The sequence below is a fragment of the Manis pentadactyla genome, chromosome 14 (assembly GCF_030020395.1).
Source record: "Manis pentadactyla isolate mManPen7 chromosome 14, mManPen7.hap1, whole genome shotgun sequence".
NCBI classification, from domain to species: domain Eukaryota; kingdom Metazoa; phylum Chordata; class Mammalia; order Pholidota; family Manidae; genus Manis; species Manis pentadactyla.
The window spans coordinates 31,194,328-31,218,118 of NC_080032.1; the positions used below are offsets into that span (position 1 = coordinate 31,194,328).

The 23,791-nt window shown below is 47.0% G+C and overlaps 1 protein-coding gene across 3 annotated transcripts in view; it reads left to right on the forward strand.

Annotated features, from left to right (window-relative positions):
* Positions 1-23,791, forward strand: part of SCN10A (sodium voltage-gated channel alpha subunit 10) — an 84,267-nt gene that overhangs the window by 37,011 nt on the left and 23,465 nt on the right. For 2 of the 3 annotated variants that reach the window (XM_036921660.2, XM_036921662.2), the window contains 6 exons: positions 298-409; positions 7,390-7,628; positions 10,173-10,346; positions 19,337-19,696; positions 21,135-21,581; positions 22,924-23,064. In XM_036921660.2, coding sequence (XP_036777555.2) covers positions 298-409; positions 7,390-7,628; positions 10,173-10,346; positions 19,337-19,696; positions 21,135-21,581; positions 22,924-23,064 — 1,473 coding nt within the window. The remainder of the gene's footprint in view (positions 1-297; positions 410-7,389; positions 7,629-10,172; positions 10,347-19,336; positions 19,697-21,134; positions 21,582-22,923; positions 23,065-23,791) is intronic. The other variant, XM_036921661.2, reaches the window with a different exon arrangement.

Genomic DNA, 23,791 nt, shown 5'->3' on the forward strand with positions numbered 1-23,791 from the left:
CTCTGTACACATCCTGTGCACAGCCCAGAGGGGGTCTCATGACTACCTGGCCCACTGCTCCTGCAGCTCCAACCCACCTATGGTAGACACTTCCAGGTCCTGGAGGCAGCCCGTGCCCACCCTGGTGCCCAGGTACCTGCCCTGGGGCAGGAGCTTGCAGAGCTTTGGGTGAACTCAAGTCACTCTGTTAGCTACAAACCCAGGCCCTGGCTGTGCTCCAGCTCTGTCGGAGGCTGAGCAGGCCATTTGTCCCTGAGGACTTCAACTAAGGCAGCGTCCTGACTGTTTGTGTCCCAGCAGGCGGATGCAGGACAGAAGGCGGCTTTCTTATCGGCAGAATACTTGAATGAACCTTTCCGCGCCCAAAGGGCAATGAGTGTTGTCAGCATCATGACTTCTGTCCTCGAGGGTGAGTCCTGCTCATTGGAATGTGCCCTCTGGCTGCGGTGAGTCCCATGTGACTGGCAGAGGGGTCAAAAGGCATCCATCTCTGTCTCCTGGGGGCCTGACTGCTCCCCGTTTTCATGCCCTTGGTCCCATACCCTTTATCAATGTGGTTTTTTATGTGGATAATTTTTCAAAAACAGTCGAATCCAATGAACAAAATGCCCTAGTTCACCTCTTGTTCAAATTAACATCTGCTTCATCTGTATTCACAAAACTAGATCTTAAATGGGATCAGGCAGGCACCAGAGAATTTTAAGTTACCACTTGGGTATACAAGAAACTTTGCGGTCTTCAATTTTTAAGCACGGCAAAATTATTCTGACCTTTTTCATGGCTGTAACTTTTATAGTTACAATCTAATTTCTGTCTCAAGCCCTCATTATGCTGAGCATTGGAAGACAATGTAAGTAAATTAATCAGCCAATTTAAAGCCTGTTAACTCAGGGTTCCATCAGTCAAGTGGGAGGCCACTCAGTCACCTGACGGATGCCTCTAAGTCCCAGTTGCTTACACCAGGCCAAGAGTGGAGGAAGAGAATGGCTTAGGTCCTGGCCACTGACATTCAAGCTCCCACAGAGCATGGCTGCATCCTCCTCGCCCCCATGTAAGGCCTGTCTTCTTATCCAGCCTTTAGTTTGCCTCGGGGTATGGAAAACATGGTGTTGGTCATTTCCAGTTACTTACAGTCCCTGGGCAGATTTCAAATGTCCTGGGCTGGAAGACGGAGGAGGGAGCTTGGATGTTGGTGTGTTCCTGAGAAGGCCCCGTGTGCTCTCCTCCCAGCCCTGGGCTGAACCCTAACTGGGGGGCAGGATGTGGTGGGCAATAGGAACAAAAAGGGCTCATGGATTTAAAAACAAAGCCAATCTGTGACTTACTTTATAGGTGAAGCCTGAGGTGGCAGGCCTTAGGAAGAGACACACCTACCCGGCATGGCACAGAAACTGTTGAGTAGGACAGGCTGGCACAGGGTAGAGGTGTGAGGCAGCCTCAGAGCATGCCCTGAAGCCCTGGCTCGCCAGGGGACGAGCTGGAGGGTGAGCTCACCAACACTGAAGGAGGAGACCCTTCAGGGCCAGAGAGGGAACCTGGAGGGCAAAGAGGGTTCCATGTCCCCATGGCTCGCCCCCCAAAGATCAGACAGACACCGTGATGACTTGTGCAATATACCCTGCAGTGGCTAAGGGCCAGCCCAACCCTCCGCCAGCCAGCCCTGAGCCCCCAGACCTCAGACACAGCTTCAGACAATGAAGGAGTAGCAGACACAGAATTAACCAAAACAAAGCCCCCAGGCTGGGGGCTGGGAGTAAACTGAACTCAATTATGGGGGAGAAAAAAACCCTGAAGTCGCATTCCTTACATACCTGAGTTTGTGTTTTGAGAAAGGTGCACATTCCAGTAACAACAATGTGTATCTATTCTCTTATACTGTTTTTCCTCATTGGTAATTATTTAATAATCACTCTCATTGTAATAGTGTCTGCATGGCCTAGCATTTCGCATGGTCTGTAGAATTCCACCATGTGCTACACCCATGATTTTTCTGGCCAAGTGGGTTGCTTGGATTTTTTTGTTCTATCAGCCCTCAGACAGTAAATATTAAATCTTGTTTTTTCATTTATTCCCCAGAACTATCAGGCTTCCTGGTTCTCTCCTTTTTTCATGTATTCACTGGTTGACAAACATTTGTTGAGCACCCACTCTGTGTCTGGCATTGTCCCAGGTGCTAGGGATCCAGACAGAAGCCTGCACTCATGGAATCTATAGCCTGGGCCCCGGTGTATACAGATAAACACAAATAGATACCTAGGTAGTGATAAAAAGTAAGTGAAAAAATTAAGCAGGGAAGGAGACGGTGAATAGGGGGCTGCAGAAGGGTCTATTTTACCTAAGGTAGTTGCAGAAAGCCATTCTCTTTACAGAGACCGGAATCTGAATGAGAACCTGGCCTCTACCCCGACCCCCAGGTTCTCATTCAGATTCTGGTCTCCAATGCATTCTGCAGGCAGGAGACAGGGATGAACAACACGAATGTCCTAAACACCTCCCAACTGAGGTAAGAACAAAGGAGGCCTTGGGATAGATGAGAAGTGAGAGGTCAGTAACCTAGGACCCGGACCCCCAAATTGCCTGGGCTGCTGGCTCTTCCACGTAGGGTAAGCAGGACACCCTTAGAGCTCCATGAACTGCTATGTGCCTCAGTTTTCTCTGCTGTAGATGGTGAAAATGTGCTTGCAATGTTTTGTGAGGATTAGATGAGGCAGCCTACACGTGTCATTTAGATCCACGGGCGGCACTCCATTGCTCTCACTCTCCAGGTGCAAACACCATGAGGGCAGAGGTATGTCTATTGCTCACAGCTGAAGAGCAGCGCATGGCATATAGTAGGCACTCAACAAACTGTTGTCCAATGAATGGTGAATGAATGTGATGCACAAGGGGGATATTTCGGCTGCTGCTAGTCATGATGACCTGAACGGGTGGACACTAAAGAGCAGTGAGATATCTTGAAGCAGGACAGACTATCCCTCCAGGAGGGAAAGGCAGGAGAAACATTGACATTCTTTAGAGAATTTGGTAAAGACAACCTCAGGTTAGGGAGAAGGTCAGAGTTTCTGAGTGTGGGGCAGAAGATGTGTGGTAGAGTCCAGGTGGACATTATACCCACTATGCCATGGAGCGCACAAGGGGTGCTGATGCTGTCAGTCGTGATAGGATTTCCAAAGGCCGCCTCTCTGAGAGTGACTGTGCCTGAGGGAGAACTTGGCAGTTCCCTGCTCAGGGCGTGGGAACCCCTGTGCTGGGTGTGCAAGCTAAGACTTGACAGCAGTGCGAACAGGAGACCTGAAGCCGGAGGACCACAGTGGACACAACCAGCCTCCGCCCTCATGCTGAGCCAGGGAGAAGCACACGGGCAAGTCCTTACCCGATGCTGAGGGCCTTAGAGTGCTGAGAGTGCAGGGTGCTGAGGGAAATATGGTAAGTCAATCCTGGGGCTAAGGAACTAGTGGCAGAAAGGACAGGGGTCCTGAAGCAGAAGAGCGTGAGGAGGAGAAGGGCCCCAAACAAGGCCGAGCGGGCTGGGCCTGCCTGCAGAAATTCTGGCAGCACGGAAGGAATCTGGACATCATCCTAAAAGCAGTGAGGTGCCTTTGAAGGATTGGAGGCTGGGAAGCTGCCTTTGCTCTTTCTGAATTTGTATAGAGAACAGAATTAAGTGGGGAGAGTGTTGGCAGGGAGACCAGGGAGGTGGAAGCCGGGTGGGAGGTGGCAGAGCTGGACTCAGGGCCCGGGCAGTGGGGAGGACGGAAAATGTGGCAGTGACTGTAGGGGTGCAGGTGTTTCTTTGAGATCCTGATTTCATTTCCTTTGGATAAATACCCAGAAGTAGGATGGCTATGTCATATGGTAGCTCTGTTTTTTAATTTTGGGGGGAACCTCCGTGCTGTTTTCCATAGTGGCTCTACTGGTTCACATTCCCACCAGCAGTGCACAAGGATTCCCTTTCTCCACATCCTCGCCAACACTTGGCACCTCTTGTCTTCTGATAATAGCCATTCTACCAGGGGTGAGGTTGTGTCTCATCATGGTTTGATTTGCATTTCCCTGATGATTAGTGATGTGGAGCATATTTTCATGTACCTGCTGGCCACCTGCATGTCATCTCTGAAAATAATGTCTGTTCAGGTCCTCTGTCCATTTTAAAAATCAGATTATTTGTTGTTTTTTTTGTTTTTGTTTTTGTTTATGCTATTGAGTTACATGAGTTTATATATTTTGGATACTAAGCCCTTATCAAATATATGATCTGTAAAAATTTTGTTCCATTCAGTGGGCTGCCTTTTCATTTTGTTAATGGTTTCCATTGCTGTGCAGAAACTCTTTTTTGATGTCATCCCACTTGCTTACTTTTGCTTTTGTGGCTTTTACTTTTGGTGTCAAATCTAAAAATCATTTCCAAGAGTTTGCATTTGTATTTCTCAGTAGCCTTGATTGATGCCTTTGATGATTTCTGGAAGCAGAAAGAGCAGCACATTCTTTACTCCATTATTTTAAATAGAATCTCTATATCACATTTTTATGTAGAACATTTTTGTTTAAGTAAGCAATACATTAGACAGATTTTAAAAGATACAAAAGGACATATGAAAAAAGGGACATATCCCTCTGTCCACTCAGTTCCCCTCCCTAGAAACAATATGCAAACCAGTCGTTTTTGTGTTTCCTCCCAAAAATATTCTATGTATGTGCAATCAAAAATGTATAATCTTTTTTCTTCTTTGCAACTTATAGCATATAACATACACCATTCTGTTCCACAAGTTGTTCAATTACTATATTTTGAAAATCATTCTAGGTAAGACCCTTATGATTTCTAGTAACTGTTGGTATTACATGATATGGATGGACCATAATTTTTTTAGCCATTCCCCTCTTGATGGGAATTTGCTTGGGAATTGAAGTGAAATTTCTTTGTCAAAGGAGACATGCGTTTTTAATTTTGAAAGATGATGGATGCTCTCCATAGATGTGCTAACTTTCATCAGCCTGATGGATGACACTGCCTTTCAAGTCACACTCTCCTGAACACGATTATCAAACTGTTTTATCTTTGCAAATTTGATTAGTGAAAATACTATCTTAGTACAATTTTATTCTGCATTTCTTCTATTTTGTGTATTTTTGGCCATTTTTTCAAATATTTACAAACCATTTGAATTTTCTTTTCAGAAACTGATCATTTTTTTCTACTGGGTTAGTCTTTTCCTCATTGATTTTTGAGAGTTCTTATATGTTAGTAAAATCAGCATTTGGTCTGTGATATGAGCTATGGTTATTTCTCTTAGTTATCTTCTTGCTTTTTTTGACCAAATGTTTTAAAGTTTATAAATCCCCAGTAAGTCATGGAAATGGTGTGATAGTGAAAATAAGTAGTCTGGCTTACAGAAGAGAAATGGACGTGTGTACAAAAATATATAGACAAATAAGGCCACAACTTATGACCAAATGAAATTTCAAATCCTTTGGAAAATGAGTTATTAGACCTTAAATAGTGTTGCTATAAATAACCAGAGATTGGAAAAAATAAGTGGATCACTGTCTTACTCCTTATTCAAAATAAACTCCAGATGCACCAAAATTTTGAGTGAAAACCTTGAAACTACAAAAGTAGAGGAAGACACTGATAGGTCTTTTTCAAATCTTGCAGTGAGAAAAGTATGAAGGCAAGAAAACGCAAAGAACAAAACTGGTTAGTCTGCTTACATATGAACTTTTTAATTACCTGTGAAAAAAAGAAACAGCAAAATTTGAGAGCATACATTTATTTCTCTAAACTCATTTCTCTTAAAAAATGCATATAGTTAAAAATTTCAAATATTACAACTGTGTATATGCTGAAAACTGTGTCTCCATCCCACAGACAATATTCCCTGTCCCCAAGTCTTTCAGTGCACTCCCCAAACCCCATTTCTCTTGTACCCTTCACACAGTAGTCTATGCATATATAAGCACACACACATCACATATATAAATCAAGTTTTATATCTCCATAAATAAATCTGCCACCTCCTTTTTCATAATGTACTTTACCAGTTGTTTCCCTTTTAAAAATTATTATAAACAGTGGGCATCATTTCTCTGTGCCGCATGCGCAGGTTGCGCGTTCTGCAGTGGGCTTCATAGGTAGACCTCCAGTGGTGCAATGCCTTCTGTGCGGTGGCCCCAGTTGCACATTCAAGCAGACATTTAATAGAAGCAGGTAGAGATGAGCATGATGCTTAAAGAAGAGATCAGAAACAGGGCACATAACTAGGGGGGAATCAGCATAGAGATGGTGCTTGAACGCCATGGGGCTCAATAAGATATAGAGGGAGAGATAGAGACCCAGCACTCAGTGCCTGGGTTCCCCAACCCTTAGCGCAAGACAGGAAGCAGAAGCACAAAGGAGCAGTCAGTGACCTGGGAGAAGCCAGGTAGGTGAAGGGTTTCCAGGAGAGCAATAGAAACCCTGTGCATGCGGTGGGAGACAGAGCAAGGTAAGGACTGGAAAGGGGGTTGGATTTGAAAGGTAAAAGCCAGGTTCCCGGCTTGAGGAGGAAACAGGACATGAGGAAGTGGAGAGGGGTGTTTGCTAAGGAGAGAGTAGATGAAGGACAGCACGGGGTGTTGGGAGACCTTCCAGAGTGGAGAGGTCAGCACAGCAGGTTCACATGCAGGTGGGACCAGCGCCCAGGAGGGAGGAGAGGGGTGAGGCAATGCACTGGGCGGGGGACCAGGAGCTACCAGGCCACAAATTCCTTGGCTACACTAGTCCAGGGTGCAAAGAAAAGGAAGTGTTTTTGTGAGCATGGCTATATCTGAGGGAAAGCAAAGGAGCTCATTCCTGACAGTGAGGGCTGGGGGTTGTAGGCTGGGCTGTCTGAAGACCGAGGGAGTGGATGGCAACAGAGAAACGTGGCAGGACTTCTGGAGTGAGGAGCAGGGACTGTGGCTGCCCAGGGGCACCAGGTAGCTCAGCTGTGCATTCCACCAACCAGGTTCTGCAGCAGGGGGTTGTGTGCTGACACAGAGCGGCTGCAGGTTGGGTTATTCAGGGTTGGGGTTTTGCCAAACGACAGAGGAAAAGGGGGGCAGGGAACTGAGGGTATCTGCAAGGGACCACACAGAGGGTGGACATGAAATCTAAGCTGGGTACTTGAGAAGGACATGATGTAAGCTATGGGCAGTTAATAAGCATAGGTTCCATGGTTTGGAGGACCAAATGGGGACAGAGACTGGATGGCAGTTGCTGTCACAAGGGGCTCAAAAAATGGGAAATGGTCACCAGAGGGCACTGCTGAAGTGGAGGCCAGAGTGGTAGTTACCAGTGGATGGCCAGGGATGGGGGTCTGAGGTGATGGGTGCATGCCTAACAGCTCTCTTGCCCCACCTGTGATGCAGAACTCGAGGAGTCTGAGCAGAGGTGCCCACCCTGCTTCACCAGGTTGGCACAGAAGTATCTGATCTGGGAGTGCTGCCCCACATGGATAAAACTCAAGACACTCCTCTTTAAGGCTGTGACAGACCCCTTTTCGGAGCTCACTATCACCCTGTGCATCGTGGTGAACACCATCTTCATGGCCATGGAGCACCACGGCATGAGCCTCGCCTTTGAAACCATGCTTCAGATAGGCAACATCGTGAGTGTGCTGGCAGCCACGGCTGGGCTGTCACGGGGGGCTTAGCCGTGCTCCAGGTAGGCAACACTGTGAGTTCGCTGGCTGCCGGCTGGGCTGTCACAGAGGGCTTTGGGCAGGGTGGCAGTGAGTGCTCAGTCGCTGCAGTATGGTCACTAGTAGATAGGAGCACTTCTGGACTCTGAGTGCCAGAAGTCAAGGCCCAGACCAGGCCGAGCTGGTGACAGCTGCTTTGGGACAAAGGAGCCCAGGGAGTGGACTGAGAGCCCTGGCCTGGGGGCAGCTGGCTGCTCCCTTGCAGAAGTTAAGGCAGCCACTTGAATTCTCTGGATCTCAGCTGCCTCTACCTTGAAATGAGGATAAATGTCACTTTTCTATCTAAGAACAAACTATGGACTGGCAAGCTTCGTTCCAGCTTCATTAGAAGAATAAAGCTGCCAGCCCCGCAGTTTCCTGGTGCACTCTGTTTTATGACCACAAAACACAGTAGCTGTAGTTTCCCAATGCTGTCATCTAAGGGCAGGAAGAGCCGGGAGGGGAGCGCTGCAGCGAGAGGGAGGGAACACCGAGGCATGGCCGCTGCTGTGACAGAAGCCTCGGGAGCCAGAACTTTTCTACTGTATCTGGGGAAGACATGATGCTACTTAATGTTTTCCTCCATTACTGGTTAGTATTCTTGCTTTTAACAAGACAAAATCCTTACTGGGTTTCACTGCCTGCTGAGTAAAGTATCTGACTCAGAGGGAGAGTGCCTGTCCTCAGCCTGTGCCCTCCCGAGCAGTGATAGCCAACTTCATGTGAATGCTGCAACACTGCATGCCAGCCTGGCCTCAGACGCTTCTCGGAGACTATCTTGGCTTGTTTCCAGGACAACCCAATATAGTAGGCACTGTTATCATCCCCTTCACAGAAGGAAAAAATGAGGCACAGGAAGGAGGTTAAATACTTTGCCCAAAGTCATAGAACTGAGTAAGTGGCAGCTTCAAGACTTGAACCCAGGCTCCAGAGCTCACCCGTCTGGGCTCCTGAGCTGAACCTCCTCACAGGACCTGTCCGCATGACACGTGAATCTGCATGTGTGCATGTGTGAATGTATGAGAAGGTCCCTGAGAGCAAAGGGCAGGGGGCGCACACATGACAATGGGAGCTAGGGAGGTTAGGGTCCCTCCTGCATGCCCACCCCAGAAAGGGCCCCACTAGAGTGGTCTGCCATGTCTGCCAGAGCCGTCCAGCGTCTCTAACTGTGTAGCCTGCAGACTTGGGGAGAAGGAGGGTCCCAGAGGAAATGCAACTACTCTTCTCTAGAAATCTCCTCCCTCCCCAGAATCCAGGGACATGAAAAGGATTCCAGTAGGTTCTGGAACACTGTGGAACCAGCATGCCTTACTCTTGGGGGCCACCTAGGCAGAGGTCCCTTTTGATTTAAAGTTGGTATGAAACGGGGAAATGGAAATAGAAGGGGGAGGTTATTTCTAAGGTGTCGGCACAGGCCACAGCGGGCCATATGGAAGAAACCCCCTGACTCACGCCCTCCTCTCACTGTTGGGGAACTTGAGGCACAAAGACAAAAGGCCTTTGCTGCTGTGATAGAGCACAGTGCCATTTCTCAAAGGAAAGGGACAGGCAGGCGTTGTTCGGTGCCTACAGCAGGTCAGGCCGCATCGCAGCCTGCAGGGTGGTCACCACAGAGAGCCCCAAGGCTCAGAGGTTACAACCCCTCCCGGGGGCACAGCTGGTGAAGGCAGAGCCAGGGCCAGCCCATGGCATCAGGCAAGTTGCTTAAGCTCTCAGTCTTCCCTTCTCTGTGAAGGGGATCAGTCACCCGTTTCCCAGGCTGGCCAAGGCTTTGCTGAGAGCAAATGAGAGAAAGGCACTGACCCTGGCCTTGGCTTCCCTCCCACCTGTCCGCCTGCGCTGCTGGTGCATCACCTGAACCGGGTCCTGACCTCTCTCAGCGTCAGCACTCTATCCTGTAAAGACAAAGACTCTCAGAGCTGAAAGAATCCTGCACATGGTGTATTACTATCATTCTTACTAATCGCTGTTATTTACTACTGAATTGCTATCTGCCAGGGCCTTCGCTAAAAACCGTATGCACATTATCTCATTTTATGCCCCTTATGAGCAAATTGAGGTGGGGAAGATGCTTCCTTGTCCAAGTTTACATAGCTAGGAAGTGACTGAGGTGGGATTTTATCTGGGTCTGCGTTGTCCCCCAATCCATGCTTTTAAAGTACTGAACTGGGTTGACTTCTTGTCTACATGATCATACAATAATTACTATCCCAGTGGTTACGCACTTACTCCATCTACCACCTCTCACGTGGAAGCGGGGCTGTGATGCGCATCCGCCGAGCGCTGGTCGGGAGGTTTCCCTCTGCGGCCGCATTGAGTGCTCCCAACCCCAGTAACACAGAAAGGAGCCCGCTGATAGTTTAGAAAATGAGTACAAACAAGGCAAACGTATTTGCTATTTAGTAAACCAGGCATTTCACTGCCCCTGGTCCCACGGCCCCCCGCTGAACTAGATCTCGTTTCTGTCTGCAGGTCTTCACCATGTTTTTCACTGCTGAAATGGTCTTCAAAATCATTGCCTTTGACCCCTACTATTACTTCCAGAAAAGGTGGAATATCTTCGACTGCATCATCGTCACCGTGAGCCTGATAGAGCTGGGCGCGGCCAAGAAGGGAAGCCTCTCGGTGCTGCGGACCTTCCGCTTGGTAAGGCATTCCTGTTGACTTGGAGAGACCCCCACCCAGGCAGCCAGCCTCTGGGCTCACGCCGTCCTTCGGGGCCCTGCCAGCCAGCTGCCTCTTCCTCTCCTGTCCCTGGGGAAGGACAGGGCATGGGCTCTGGAGCTGGACTTGGTGCTTTCCCCTTCTCCTAACGGTGGAGGCCTTCTCCTCTCCAGGCTTGGGTCTGCTCATCAGCACCAAGAGGGGACTTCCCAGCATCCTCCTGCTCTCTTATCAAATAACCATGCCAACAATAATCATAACAGCTACTGTTTTTATACATTCTTAAATTTTTTATACTGGGGCACATACAATAAAATGCATGACTCTTACTGTACAGCTCTGTGAATTTTGACATGTATGTATACTCATGCAACCTTCACCCAGATAGAGATGCCAGACCTCCTCACTAATTTTTTTCTCCCCCTCACCTGTCTTACCCATCCCCCCACCCCTCCCCTATGAAAACCTCTTGTCTTTTCTCTGTGTCTATGAGTTTATTTCTGTTTTGTTTATTTGTTCATTTGTTTGTTTCAGTTTTAGATTCTACATGTAAGTGAAATCATATGGTATTTGTCTTTCTCTGTCTGACTTATTTCACTTAGCATATGCCTTCTAGGTCCATCCATGTTGTTACAAATGGCAGGATTTCATTCTTTTAATGGCTGAATAATATTCCATTGTGTATATGTACCACATCTTCTTTACCCACTCATCTTTTGATGGGTACCAAGGTTGCTTCCGCATCTTGGTTATTGTAAACAATGCTGTGATAACTGTAGGGGTGCATGTATCTTTTCAGATTAGTGATTTTGTTTTCTTTAGATAAATTCCCAAAATTGTTGACTCATATGGTATTTCTATTTTTTAGTTTTTTTGAGGAACCTCCATATTGCTTTCCATAGTGGCTGCACCCATTTACATTCCCACCAACAATATAGGAGGGTTCCCTTTTTTCCACATCTTCACAAATGCTTGTAATTTCTTGTCTTTTAGATAATGGCCATTCTTACTGGTGTGAGGTTTTTATTTGCATTTCCCAAAAGTGGAGCATCTTTTCATGTGCCTGTTGGCATCTGTATGTCTTCAGAAAAATATCTGTTCAGATTGGCTACTGTTTCTTGAGCATTACCAGTGTGTCAGGCACCATGCTAACCCCTTAACATAACACACCTCATTTTATGCTTAAACAACCCCGAGAGACAGTTGTTTCTAACATTCCATTGGATCAATGAGGAAAAACTGAGACCCAACATCTCCCAGTGCCAAGAGAGCACAGACCCCCATCTCCAAGCCAGGTTGCCTGCTCCAGAGCCCCAGCTCCTCCCACCTGAGAGTCTAGTGCCCCCAGTCATAGCCCCAATGTCTCTTGCCCCTCAAAAACTGCCTCCTGCTAGCCTCACAGCCCAGCTCCTCTGGAAACTCAGCTCCAGGACATGCTCCATGGGAGGAGTTCCCCCATTCAAGTGGCTGGTGCCCCATTGCCCATGGACCACTCACTCTCACAAAAGCCACATCTGTCACATTTGTCAAATTTCCAGAAGGGAGTCTGGGGTCACTAGCATCTCCCAAGGCCCCATCTGGAGAACACGTGGCACCTTGCTGGCTCCAGGGAGTAGGCAGGGCCTGAGGAGATGGCGTGGCTTGTTAACGTTGGCCCCTTGCTCAGTATTCTCTCAGCCCACTGGGGCCCAGAGTCCAGCTTTGGAGAGAGGTGATGAGAGAGGAGAAAGTGCCCCACCATCTCACCAAGCCCACTTCTAGGCCAGGAAGCCTGCTTGGGGTCTGACCGTGGGAGCCAGTGAAACAGCACTGAGCTGGACGCAGTGTGCCCGCATCAGGGTGGCAAGCTCAGACACCTAGAGGGACAGGCTGGAGATGAAATAAAGCTGGCCAAGGAAGAGATGTGGCCCTGGACATTTGTCCCAGTCTTGCCAGACAGACCCAACATAGAGCTCAAATCCAGGGAGGGGCATTTAGACAGCCATCAGTGTGACTTAGACCAAGGAGGTGGCTCTACCCATGATTGTCCTAGTATCCAATTTTTCATGAGAACCCAGAAATCCAGATTGCTATGTGAAAATCTCCAATATTGGATCCTAATCCAGTTTTGTTAAAAAAAGACACTCTAAAGACCAAAGTGTGTCCTGGGACACGTTTGTGCCATGTACCACTGATGATGACATCTGCCTCTCATCAGTCTGTGGAGGAGAAGGCAGAGTGAGCCTGAAGGGTTCTTTATCCACAATCCAAAACATGAGATCAGAATTAAATCACGCTTTCAGAAGGACAGATTTCCCTAAGTATCTAGAAGAGGCAGGCACCTAAGCTAACGGTCAATGTAAGACACCACATGAAACCCCCATGTAAGACAGATACCCATGCTCAAACACTTGGGGAGCAAGCATCCACACTGTGGTACCCCACGCACATACACACCTTTCTGTTGTAAGATGTAAGATGTTATCTTACATCCAGGCTGTGCATTTTTTACGAGGACCTCTTGAGTGGTTTCCCATTGCTCCAAGAATAAAATCCAGAGCCTCTGCCATGGTCTACACAGTTCTGCATACTCAGGGCCTGCCTGCCTCTCCCAACAATCTCCTCCTGCCCACTTGGCTCCAGGGAGGCCTCCTTTCTCTTTCCTGCCTCTGGAACTTTGCACATGCATTCCCTCTGCCTGGAATGTTTTTCCCCTGGTCCCTACTCTGCACGTTCATTCTCGTTTTTCCTGGCTTAGCTCACACACCACCTCCTCGGAGAGATCTTTTCCAACCACATTCTCTAACATTGGAGTCTCTCATCAAATTCACCTGCCTGTCACAGTTTACAATCATCCTGGTATTCCATGAGACAAGTACCAGAGTTTTCTTGTTTACCATTCTATCCCAAGGACCTGGCCTAAGGTCCAGCACATAGCAGGAACTCAACAAACACCTGCTGAAAGAAGAAAGGAAGAAGAAATGAGAATTCTGTGTCTTCAGTCTTGCTTTTTCCTACTTCTCAAAAGGCTTCACCTGGCTTCTCTTCCCATCCTTTGCAGCCTTGCTCCATCAATCCATCAGTCTGTCGCTGAGCCAACACCACACGTCTTAATTCCTGCATTTGCCTTGTATACGTCTGGGTCTGTACAGCAAGACACCACCTTGTTTTCATGTCTTCAAGAATATCCATTTCCGAATCAACTTGCTAAGTTACATACCCACACACATATAAAGCTGTTGTTTTTTTTTCCATTCAGACTGCAATATTATAGATCAATTTAGGGAGAAATGTGACCTTTACATTATGTAGTCATCTGACCTATAAAATAGCATTCTCTCCATTTATAGCAATCTTTCAAAAGTTTTTTAATTTTCTCCATATCTTTTGTTAGATTTATTCCTAGATATTCCCTAGTTCATTATGCTATTCTAAACAAAACTTTTTAAATGTCCTTTTCTGCCTTTTTGGTTTTTGTTTTCTTGCTAGCATTTTGCTCTTTAATATTTTTGTATCCAAAATCTTCTACTAATTCTAATGATTTTTCTTTACGATCTTTGAAAGTTTTGAGCACAATCCTATCATACACAAATTATGAATTCTGTGTCTTCTTTTCTAATCTTCATGCCATTTCGTTCTTTTAATTTCCTTATTGCACTGCTAAGGATGTCCAGCAGACACTTGAAATGAAGTACACACAGAAGACATTCTTGCTGTTTTCCTCATCTCAATGCTTTCAGTATTTTACCAAGTCAGATGGTCATTATAGGTTTGTTTTTTGTTTTTCTAAGATAAAAAAAAACCCCATCAGTTTAGGAAGTTCTCTTATGTTAATATTTACCATGAATGGGTGTTTAATTTTATCAGACAATTGTTCTACATGTATTAAGATAATCGCGTGATTTTCTCCTTTAACCTGTTAAAGTGAACTATATTAATCAATTTTCTAGTGTTAAATCGACTTTGCCTTCCTGGGGTAAACCCACTTGATCGTGATAGACTTTTTTATACACTGGAAGATTCAGTTTGCTAATATTTTGCTTAAAATTTTTGCATCCATATTGACATGGGTAATATCTGGCCTACAGTTTTCCTCACTTGCATCATTTTTGCCAGGACTAGATGTCCTTTAGTGTCCAAGGTTATGCATGTTTCCATAAAAAGAGATGAGAAACTTTTCTCTTCTACACCCAATCTTTGGGTATTACTCATCCCTTACAGGCTTGGTAGAATTTGCTAATGAAGCCATCTGGAGGTCAAGATCTTTCATTACCGATTTAATTTTCTTACCAGCTACAGAATGGGTTAGGTTTTCTAGTTCTCAAATTGGTTTTGGTAAGGTATTTCTCTAAAAATGTTTCCTTCTTGTCTAAATATTCAAGTTGATTGACATAAAGTTGTGTACACTCTACCATTGTCTTTGAAGGGTCCACATCCCCTGTGCTTATGTTACACTTCTCTTTCTTTCAAAATAGTGATGTGTGCTCTCTGTCATCATTTTCATTAGTCTTCCCAGAGATCGTCAACTTATTAGCCTTTTCAAAGAACCAACTTTTAGCCAGTTGGTCCCCTCTACTACATTGGTGTTTTTTATTTCAGTTAATCCCACATCTTATCTTAATTATATCCTCTATTCTATATATTTTATTCCTTTCTAACTTCTTAAGATGGAATTTTCAGCCTATTTTCTTTTCCAACACATTAATTTAAGACTTCAATTTCCTTCTAAGAACTGCTTTAAAAGTAGGATTTTTCCTTATTGTTTGGTTCTAAATATTTCCTGATTTCAAATTTGATTTATTCTTTGATTCAAAGGTTAATTAGAAGCGTGGTTCTTAATTTTGAAACATATGTGGTATTCCTAGTTATCTGTATGCTGTTGAGTTCTAGCTCAGTTGTATAATAATCAGAGAATGTATCCTGTGTGATTTTAATGCTTTGAAGTTTATTGTGGAAAGATGGCCAAGCTTGTTTTAAGCTTTAAACACTCAAAGGCTTTTCAGTTCAGGACTCATGGCTTCTGTGCAACACAATCCCTTCAGAACTTAGTTGGCTTCATACCTCAGTGACCTACACATCTACAGTGCTTTCTCTGACAAAATTCTCGATTCTGCTTTCTCTTTCTTATCCCCATGCCTTTTTCAACTGTTGTTTCTCAAATGGTAGCTACACCATTAATATAATCTTTGCTAAGATGTGCTTCATTTCATTGAAAAATTTAACCATTCTTCAACACTTAAGACTTAATCCCATTGCTTATTTTGGGGGATCTAAGCAGTGTACTTTCCTAAATCTTCAAGGTTCTAAACTTCTGGATTCTATTTCCTTCTATTTCTTATTAATCAGACAAATATTCTCTGAGCTCATCTCTTTGTTGTAACATCTTCGTAAGTGTAACCACTCACACCTGATGCACAGTACTAAGGCTCTGTTTCATAAGCTCTTCCCCTCTGGTTGCTGGCTCATGAGGATCCTGATCTGCCCCAGAAGTATTTCAGACAGTAGTTTTGCTACTGCAACACAGATCCATATTTTCTAAGTCCTTTTATATCCATTTCCTTGTTGTCTGGCCTCTGTTGTTGCTGATGAGCAGTCAGGCTTTCAATTTAACAGTTGCTCCATTCCTTCTGGATGCTTTGAAATCACTGTCTTTGTTCTATAATTTCATTATTATGTGTCTTAGTATGGTTTTCTTTTTATTTATAATCATTAGGACTCAGTGGCTTCTTGGATCTGTAGATTTGTGATTTTCTTCAGTTCTGGGAAGTTCCAAGACATCATCTAAACAAATACAGCCTCTGCTTCATTCTGTTTCTTCTATTTCTGGACTTTGTTCATAGACTTTGTACCCGTATCTCTACATCATTTAGATATTTTTCCATTGTATGTCTTTCTCAGCTGCATTCTGGATAATTTCCTCTGATATATCTTCAATTCATTAACTCTCTCTTTAGCTGTATCAAATCTGATGTGAAACTCTTCCATAGGGTTCTAATGTTGTATGTTATATTTTTCATTTCTGTAAGTTCCATTTAGTTAATTTTAAAAACTTTTGATTACTTGGAATTTCTTATTCTCTGCACATACCTTCAAGTTTGTATTTTATTTCTTTAAGCATAGCATATTTAATTATGCTATCATCTCTGGCTAATAATTTTATCACCTGAAGAAACTGAATGGCCATTCCACATATGTGGTTTCTCTTGGATCTCAGTCACTCATGATGCCTCCTTATTTCTGGTTTTGATTGTCTGTTACTGGAACTCTTAGATACTCTGGTGTGGAATGCCTCGAGACTGGGATGCAGGCTGTCAGAGAACATTTGCATTTACTTCTGCAGGGCCCCTTGTAAGGTTGCTCTAAATTAAATTCTCACTTGAACTACCTAGAGATTGTGAATTCCATCTAAAATCCTGCATAAACACCACTTTGGGGCTCTAAATTCTCAGTGTCAATTTTCCCCTCTACCTGGTATCTGGCACCAGACATTTAATTTTCCTTGCATTTTCCTGGGTTCTGTTTTTTCTATATGATATAGCTCTTTGGAATCTAGTCTTACTTGGGAGAGAAATTCCTGTTAGACTCTCTACCTTCAGCAGGCTCTGGATGTGTTTCATGCTCCCCATGCCTGATGAGACCATGAAAACCTATGCTCAGATTCTTCCAGTTTTGCAAATGTCTTTTGAGAAAATGTTGACTTCAGTAATCCATTTATATTTCTGAACTATCATACTTATTTAATTTTTTGGCTAGAGATTCTAATTACTTTGTTGACAGATCATCAGTACACTTAAGATTTTATTGCCCAGCAATTTTAGTAATATTCTGAGGGAAAGGGAAACCTAAGGGGGACCCAGCATAGTCTACCATATTACCCTGTCTTGTGATATTTTTCATAAGTGTAAAGCCAATTTCATCACTAAGTGGTGACCTCCCCACTTGGGCAGATATTAGATTTACCTTTCCCTCTATTCTAAAAGTGAAGCATCCTCATTACAGTAAGTGAAAAATATAGAAAAGTTTAACTCTAAGAGTAGAAATATTTGGATATATTCCTATACAGATACAACCATTTACCAACTTAGTTTATTTCTTTCCAGTCTTTTTCTCTCTTAAATGGAAGTTCTTATGTTGATTATGAGATTAACTAGAGAAAAGCTAATTAAATGTGAAGGAATAGTTGTAAATATTACATGGTAATATGGAGAAATTCTTTTGATGTAATGCTAAGCTGGCAAAGACTACAGCAAGCAATTGGATGGGGTGGAGGCAGGGGTCACAGGGAGCATGGCCCGGGAGGAGCTGCTGTCTTGGACCACGCAGGCTCTATCTGGTAGCCCAGCATCAGGTGCTCTGTAAATCTATGCTTGCTGGCCAGCTTATAGGAGGGGACCCCAGACCAGCTATCTCTGGAACAGTAAGTAGAGGGATTCTGTTTTCTTGCTTCATAATAGAGGACTTGCTTCATGCAAGATAATGAGAATTAGACACAATTTGCTTACTGCTTAGCCTAAGCTGAATTATGGACAAGAAAGTGCTATCTAAAGAGATGCTTACACTAATTTCTGAACTCTCCACCCCTCACCCCAATTAACTGAGGGACCAGTGGAAACAGGTGGCCAGATGCTATTGAGGCAAGAGTCAACACCTGGCGCTTTTGCTCAGATGGCCCTGAGCATGCCTCTGTGTCCTGTTTGTCTCTTACCATCCCCAGTCATGCCGCTCAAGTCTCTGTGGTGCAGTGGGTGGCCCCATTCCCACTGGGCCGTTCTCTAGCGTCTACCTTTGCACTTGCCCAGAGTTTACTGTGAGAATGGCAACTTTTATCAGTCATGCTGCTAAAGAAACTGCATGCGCCAAATACCCTCCACTAGAGGACCCCATCTAGTGGCTAGCACTCAGCTTTTACTTGCTAGCTGCCTCTATGTCCAGTACACAGAACAGGTGTTTTAAGCTTTCTTCTAGTATAAGGAGAATGACTCCAGATTAGGTCGCAGGTGAACCCTCCTCACATAGAGAAGTGGATATGGCACTTCCTGTATAAGAGCATTAAGCCCCCTCCCTTGGGACTGCTCGCTGCTGTGCGGTGATAAAACTGCTGCTGCCCTTCTGCATCCTAGCACCAAAGGCACAGCCTGGCTCATAATAGGTGCTCCATGACACCCCTGATAGCTGAGTCCAGAAGTCTTTTTCTAACAAGTTGGAGATTTTTTAATGTTTTTTTTATGCATGGCACCTCTGCTCTCTTGGGGGACTTAGCATGTTTGGGTTTACAATGAAGACTTGGTGTCCTGCCTGTGTCTGTAACTAAATCATTAGTTCCACCAGGGCAGGAGCCCACCTACCTCCTCCCACATCCCTCAAGGCTAGCCCAGTGCCATGCACATGCGTGGCCGATGTCCATTACGATGAGTAGTTTGGTTGGTCAATTAAATGAACATGAATTCTGGGCCCATTAAATCATAAATACTTGCCATTTCAGAGCTGGTATGGGAGCCACAGATGTTGTCCACAGCCCCAAGATGAGAAATGCCCTAAGAGATAGCTGGCCAGTGCCTCCTGAATGAGGTGGGTCATACCCTACCTGCAGGAGGCTGACCTCTCTTCGGGTCAGAAGCAGCTGCTCTTGCTCAGTGTTGCTGCTCCATACCCACTCCCATACCCACTTCACTCGTAGGCCAGGCCCCCACACAGGAAGCCTGAGGCTACAGAACAACATACATGTGACAGGACTGCCATCCCAGCATAAGGCTCCTGACTTTGCCGCAGTCAGTGACGCACATTGGTACGTGGGTACCGTAGAAGGCTGGTCGCGTTTTTGTATAACTGACATAGGAAGAAAGGCCTCTGAATGCAGCTCCCCAGGAGCTCCTGAGTTAATGCCCTGAGCTGCCTGTGCTTTTCCCGGGCCCTCGCTCTCTGTTTCTGGCCGAGACTGAGATGAAAGGTGATGACTATGCAGCCAGGACCTAACCGTCTCTGTCCCTCTGCAGCTGAGGGTCTTCAAGCTGGCCAAGTCCTGGCCAACCTTGAACACGCTCATCAAGATCATCGGAAACTCAGTGGGGGCGCTGGGGAACCTCACCATCATCCTGGCCATCATCGTCTTCGTCTTTGCGCTGGTTGGCAAGCAGATCCTTGGGGATAACTACCGCGACTTCCGGCGCAACATCTCCGCACCCGGAGAGGAGTGGCCGCGCTGGCACATGATAGACTTCTTTCACTCCTTCCTCATTGTCTTCCGGATCCTCTGCGGGGAGTGGATTGAGAACATGTGGGCCTGCATGGAGGTCGGCCAGAAGTCCATATGCCTCATCCTCTTCCTGACCGTGCTGGTGCTGGGGAACCTGGTGGTGAGGGCTGAACCCCTGAGGAACCGTCTCATGGGCAGGGCAGACACTTCCAGGTTACCCTAAAAAGCAAGGACTTGGCACATTTCATGTCCACATGGCAGCTCCCTGACTGGAAAGTCTTCAAACTCCCCACAGTCACATGGGAGACACCAGGACAGTCCCTTGGGAGGCAGCCTGGCTTGCTGGGATGGGCACATGCTAAAGAGAAGGAAAATCTACCACTAGTGAGGCTGGGTGATCTGAGCGCAAAACAATCTTTCTGAGCTTTCATTTCCTTAAAACAAGAAAATAGTGCTTACTCATGGCCTTACTGGGAGAATTAAGGTATGGGAGACGAGATGTATGCAAATTGCCTAGTCAGTGTCTGGGCCCTGGCAGAAACTCATAAATGTTAGCTCTAAGCTGTTGAAGGAAAAACTTCCTTCCCCACTCTGGAGTTGAGGGGTCTCAGAAGATACTTCTCTTCGGGGCAGTACAAGCTGATGCTCTCTCCAAGCCACAGGTCCCAACTGTGAGCAGTGGGGTGGGCACAATGGGACAAGACAAGAAGGGGGCTAGGTCGTGGGCAACATCCAACACACAGTGACAAAAACAAAATCCTCTCCCAGGTTGGGGGGACCCCTCTGGAGACCTCCCTGCCACCTGGCCCAGCACCCTTCCCTCGCCCACTGTAGATCTGGGCATGCTGCTTTCCCAGACCTGGCTAGCTGTAGGGGAATGTGGACTTTCAGGGGCCCCTTTCTTGTGGCCCTGGAATCAACCAACTTGGGTTCTTTTCCCATAAGAATTTTATGGACAAGAGGATGCTAAACCAAGAGAGGAGATGAGACAACAAATCCAGATTCTTCAAAGTCTTTCCCATCCAGGTCCCCAAGCCCAGGGTGCCCCCTGCCCTTATTCCTGGGTAGGGGATAGCCAAAAGTCCTTTCTTTCTTGCTGGCAGAGCTCACCATCCCTGCAGAGCCACAGGGGCCTCTGGCCCTCAGGCAGGAAGCCCACCTCTCTGAGCACTCATATCTCTAGGGTCAAAGGGAGGGAGCCCCGACTCCCTGCTCACAGGGGAAGAATGCAAAGTGGGGGGCTGTGAGATATGCCCAGGATTTCAGAGTGGGGAGTGGAACCCAGGGCTTGGGCAGATGAGGGTGGTCCCAGAGCAGGTCTGTGCCTGCTCCTCTGTTGTCCCTAAGTGTCCTTGGCTCAGCAGAGGTAACCCTCCTTTGGTAGACAGTGTGCCTTGTCCACATGAGGCATGTCACCTGGGGCACTCCCAAGTCTCCCCTCAGTTGCTCTCTGAAAGCCCACTCCCCCACAGGGGAAGGCCCCCTGGGTGGGTGGCAAGGGGCCCAGGTGTGGCTGGCCTGCCCGCTAGCTGCCTCCCAGTGGGCCAGGGAGGGTTTCAGCGTGGAGCTGAGTGGCCTTCCCTCCCGCCCCTCCGCAGGTGCTCAACCTGTTCATCGCTCTGCTGCTGAACTCTTTCAGCGCTGACAGCCTCACAGCCCCAGAGGATGATGGGGAGATGCACAACCTGCATGTGGCCCTGGCTCGGATCCGGGCGCTTGGTCGTTGCCGGCGGAAGGCCCTTCAAAGCACCATTGGCTGGCCCCGCCTGCTGCCATGGCCCAAGGCAGAGCCCCAGCTGGTGGTGAAACTCCCATTGTCCAGCTCCAAAGCTGAGAACACTGGTGCTGCCAGCACAGCTGGGGGCAGCCCCAAAAGGCCCCCAGTTCCCAGGGACGCTACCAGTGACAACAGTGACTTCATCACCAACCCAAACATATGGGTCTCTGTGCCCATTGCCGAGGGTGAGCCTGACCTTGATGCCCAGGAGGATGATGGGGAAGAGGAGGCTGGGAGCTCCAGTCAGGAAAGCATCCCCCCAGGACAGGTGAGCGTTCCCATGCAACAGCCACAGGAAGCAGGGAGGGACCTCAGGCTGCTGGGCTGGGCTGAGGGAAATTATGACAACAAGGTTTTCCAACATCAGGGCTGGCACAACCTTGAAGAGCCCTGGGCAAGCCGGGCATAGGAGCCCTTGATGTAGGGAAGCACAAGCCAGGCTAAGCTTTCTGGAGGAGGTGGCGTTGGAGCAGGGCCCAGAAGAAAAAGGCAGAATTCCCCCAGGCAAGCGGGGAATGGGGCCATGCCTGGGCTCAGGCCACCACTTAGAGGTGCTCGGGATTGTCTGTCACATAGCTGCCCCGTTCGCTCCACCCAGCCTGGGCTTTGTGCCTGAGATGTTAATGACGTTCCTCCAGGATCAGAGAGCCATCCACGAGCAAGGCTGCCTGCTGGCCCCCAGGAGCCTGGGGAGTCCTGATCACTGTGTGACTCACTTGTCCAGCTTTTCAAAACAAGGGATGACACAGGGAAAGGACGCTTATTCCTTTTGGCATTACAGCATTTGAAGCACATCGAAGCCTTTTGGTAATACATATTGCACGGCCCCCCTTCTTAAGTTGACGCATCAGCACTCATTAGCCTTCAGTGACTGGGGGCATGCACTTGTGCCCAGTGTGGCAGACTGGGACGCCTGCAGGACTGGGGAAGTCAGGGCTTTGGCCAGGCCACTAAGTGTCCTCAGACAGTTGTGCTTTGAGTCTGTAGCCCTTCCAGAGCCTTCTTCTCCTGCAGTTGCCATTTCTCTGGTGTTCCAGCAGCTGCTGTTATCAGCTACCATATTTTACATGCCTTTGTCTGGGTGACAGCCGAGGGCAGGGCAACACCATCCCCAGAGTAAAGGACATGAACTCTGTGATGGCTGTCTCCACTCAGAGGCATTTTCAGTTACTTTGGGATTCCTGTGGGATTCCAGATGGCCAAGTGCACTGTCACTCTACCTCTGGACAAGTAATAAAAGTCATGGCTAACATCTACTGAGCCAAGCACTTTGAGCAAAGTGTTTTACAAACACTAATATACATAGTCATCAAAAGAACTAAATGAAACAGATCTTGCCTTCTCAATTTTACAGATGGGAAAACTGAAGACCAGAGAGGTTAACTAACTTGCCTTAGGTCACACAGCTTGTAAGTAATGAAACCAAGAGTTAAACAGATCTACCTGTCTGTAGAGTCTCTGTGCTTACTTCCCACAGGGTATGTATACATGTTAGTGGCATATATTAGGTCCTCCACTCTGACAGACTACAAGGTGCAAGATCTCTTCAAATTTAGAGGTGGTCAGCCGAGGGTGGACACAGTTACCCAGCTGGGACCCTCTCTCACTAGCAGGAGCAGCTGCAGCATGTCAGGGGGCACCAGGACCCCCTGGCACCCAGAAGCCCAGGCTCTGGAACATCCTCCCAGGATCTGGCTCCATACCTGAGTGAGGAGTGGAAAGACCAGGCTGCTGCCGAGGCCCCTGCAGAGGTAGGTATGTGAGCTTCCTGGAGAGGATGAACAGCCTCCCAGACACCAGCCACTGGGCTAGTGGGGCCAGAGGGTGGGGGCCTGCCATGGGGTTGGAGAATCAGGGGGTGACTCCAGACGGCAGCTGACTGCATAATCTCCTGTCTCATCCTGGGGTTGTTTGAACTCCCCCCTACACAAATTCTGGGCTAATGGGCATGATTTCAGCAGGAAGAGTAGGTTCTACAGGCGGGGACAGAGGCCCAGTCGCTCCACTTCTCTGAGCTTGGTGTCTTCATCTATGACACTGAGTGGTAATGCCTACTTGGTGGGGTTCTTTTGAGGCTTAAATGAGATGCTGCTTGTCAAGTGTTTAGCTCCTGCCTGAAATGGAATAAGTGCCCAGAAAATGACAGCCAAGAGAAAAGGATACAAAAGGCAGTGCTCAGAGAAACTGAAGGATCTTTCTGAGCCAGCAGATAAAAATCAGAGCTGCTTGTGAGTGAGGAAGTCTTCCCTGTGACTTCCGCCCCCGCTCTCTTTTGTCCACACCATCCTCTCCATCCAGAAACAGCCGGGCTCTCTGGAGAGGCCGTCTACAGTGAGAGTCCCTGACAGCCTTCCACAGACTGAGCAGGAAGAAAAATCGGGGTTCAGGAATGTCTCATGGGGGTAAAAATAAACTCGGTGCTTTCATGACAAATCTTTAAAGAAAACAGGCTACAGGAGGAGAAGCGTCTATAAAGAT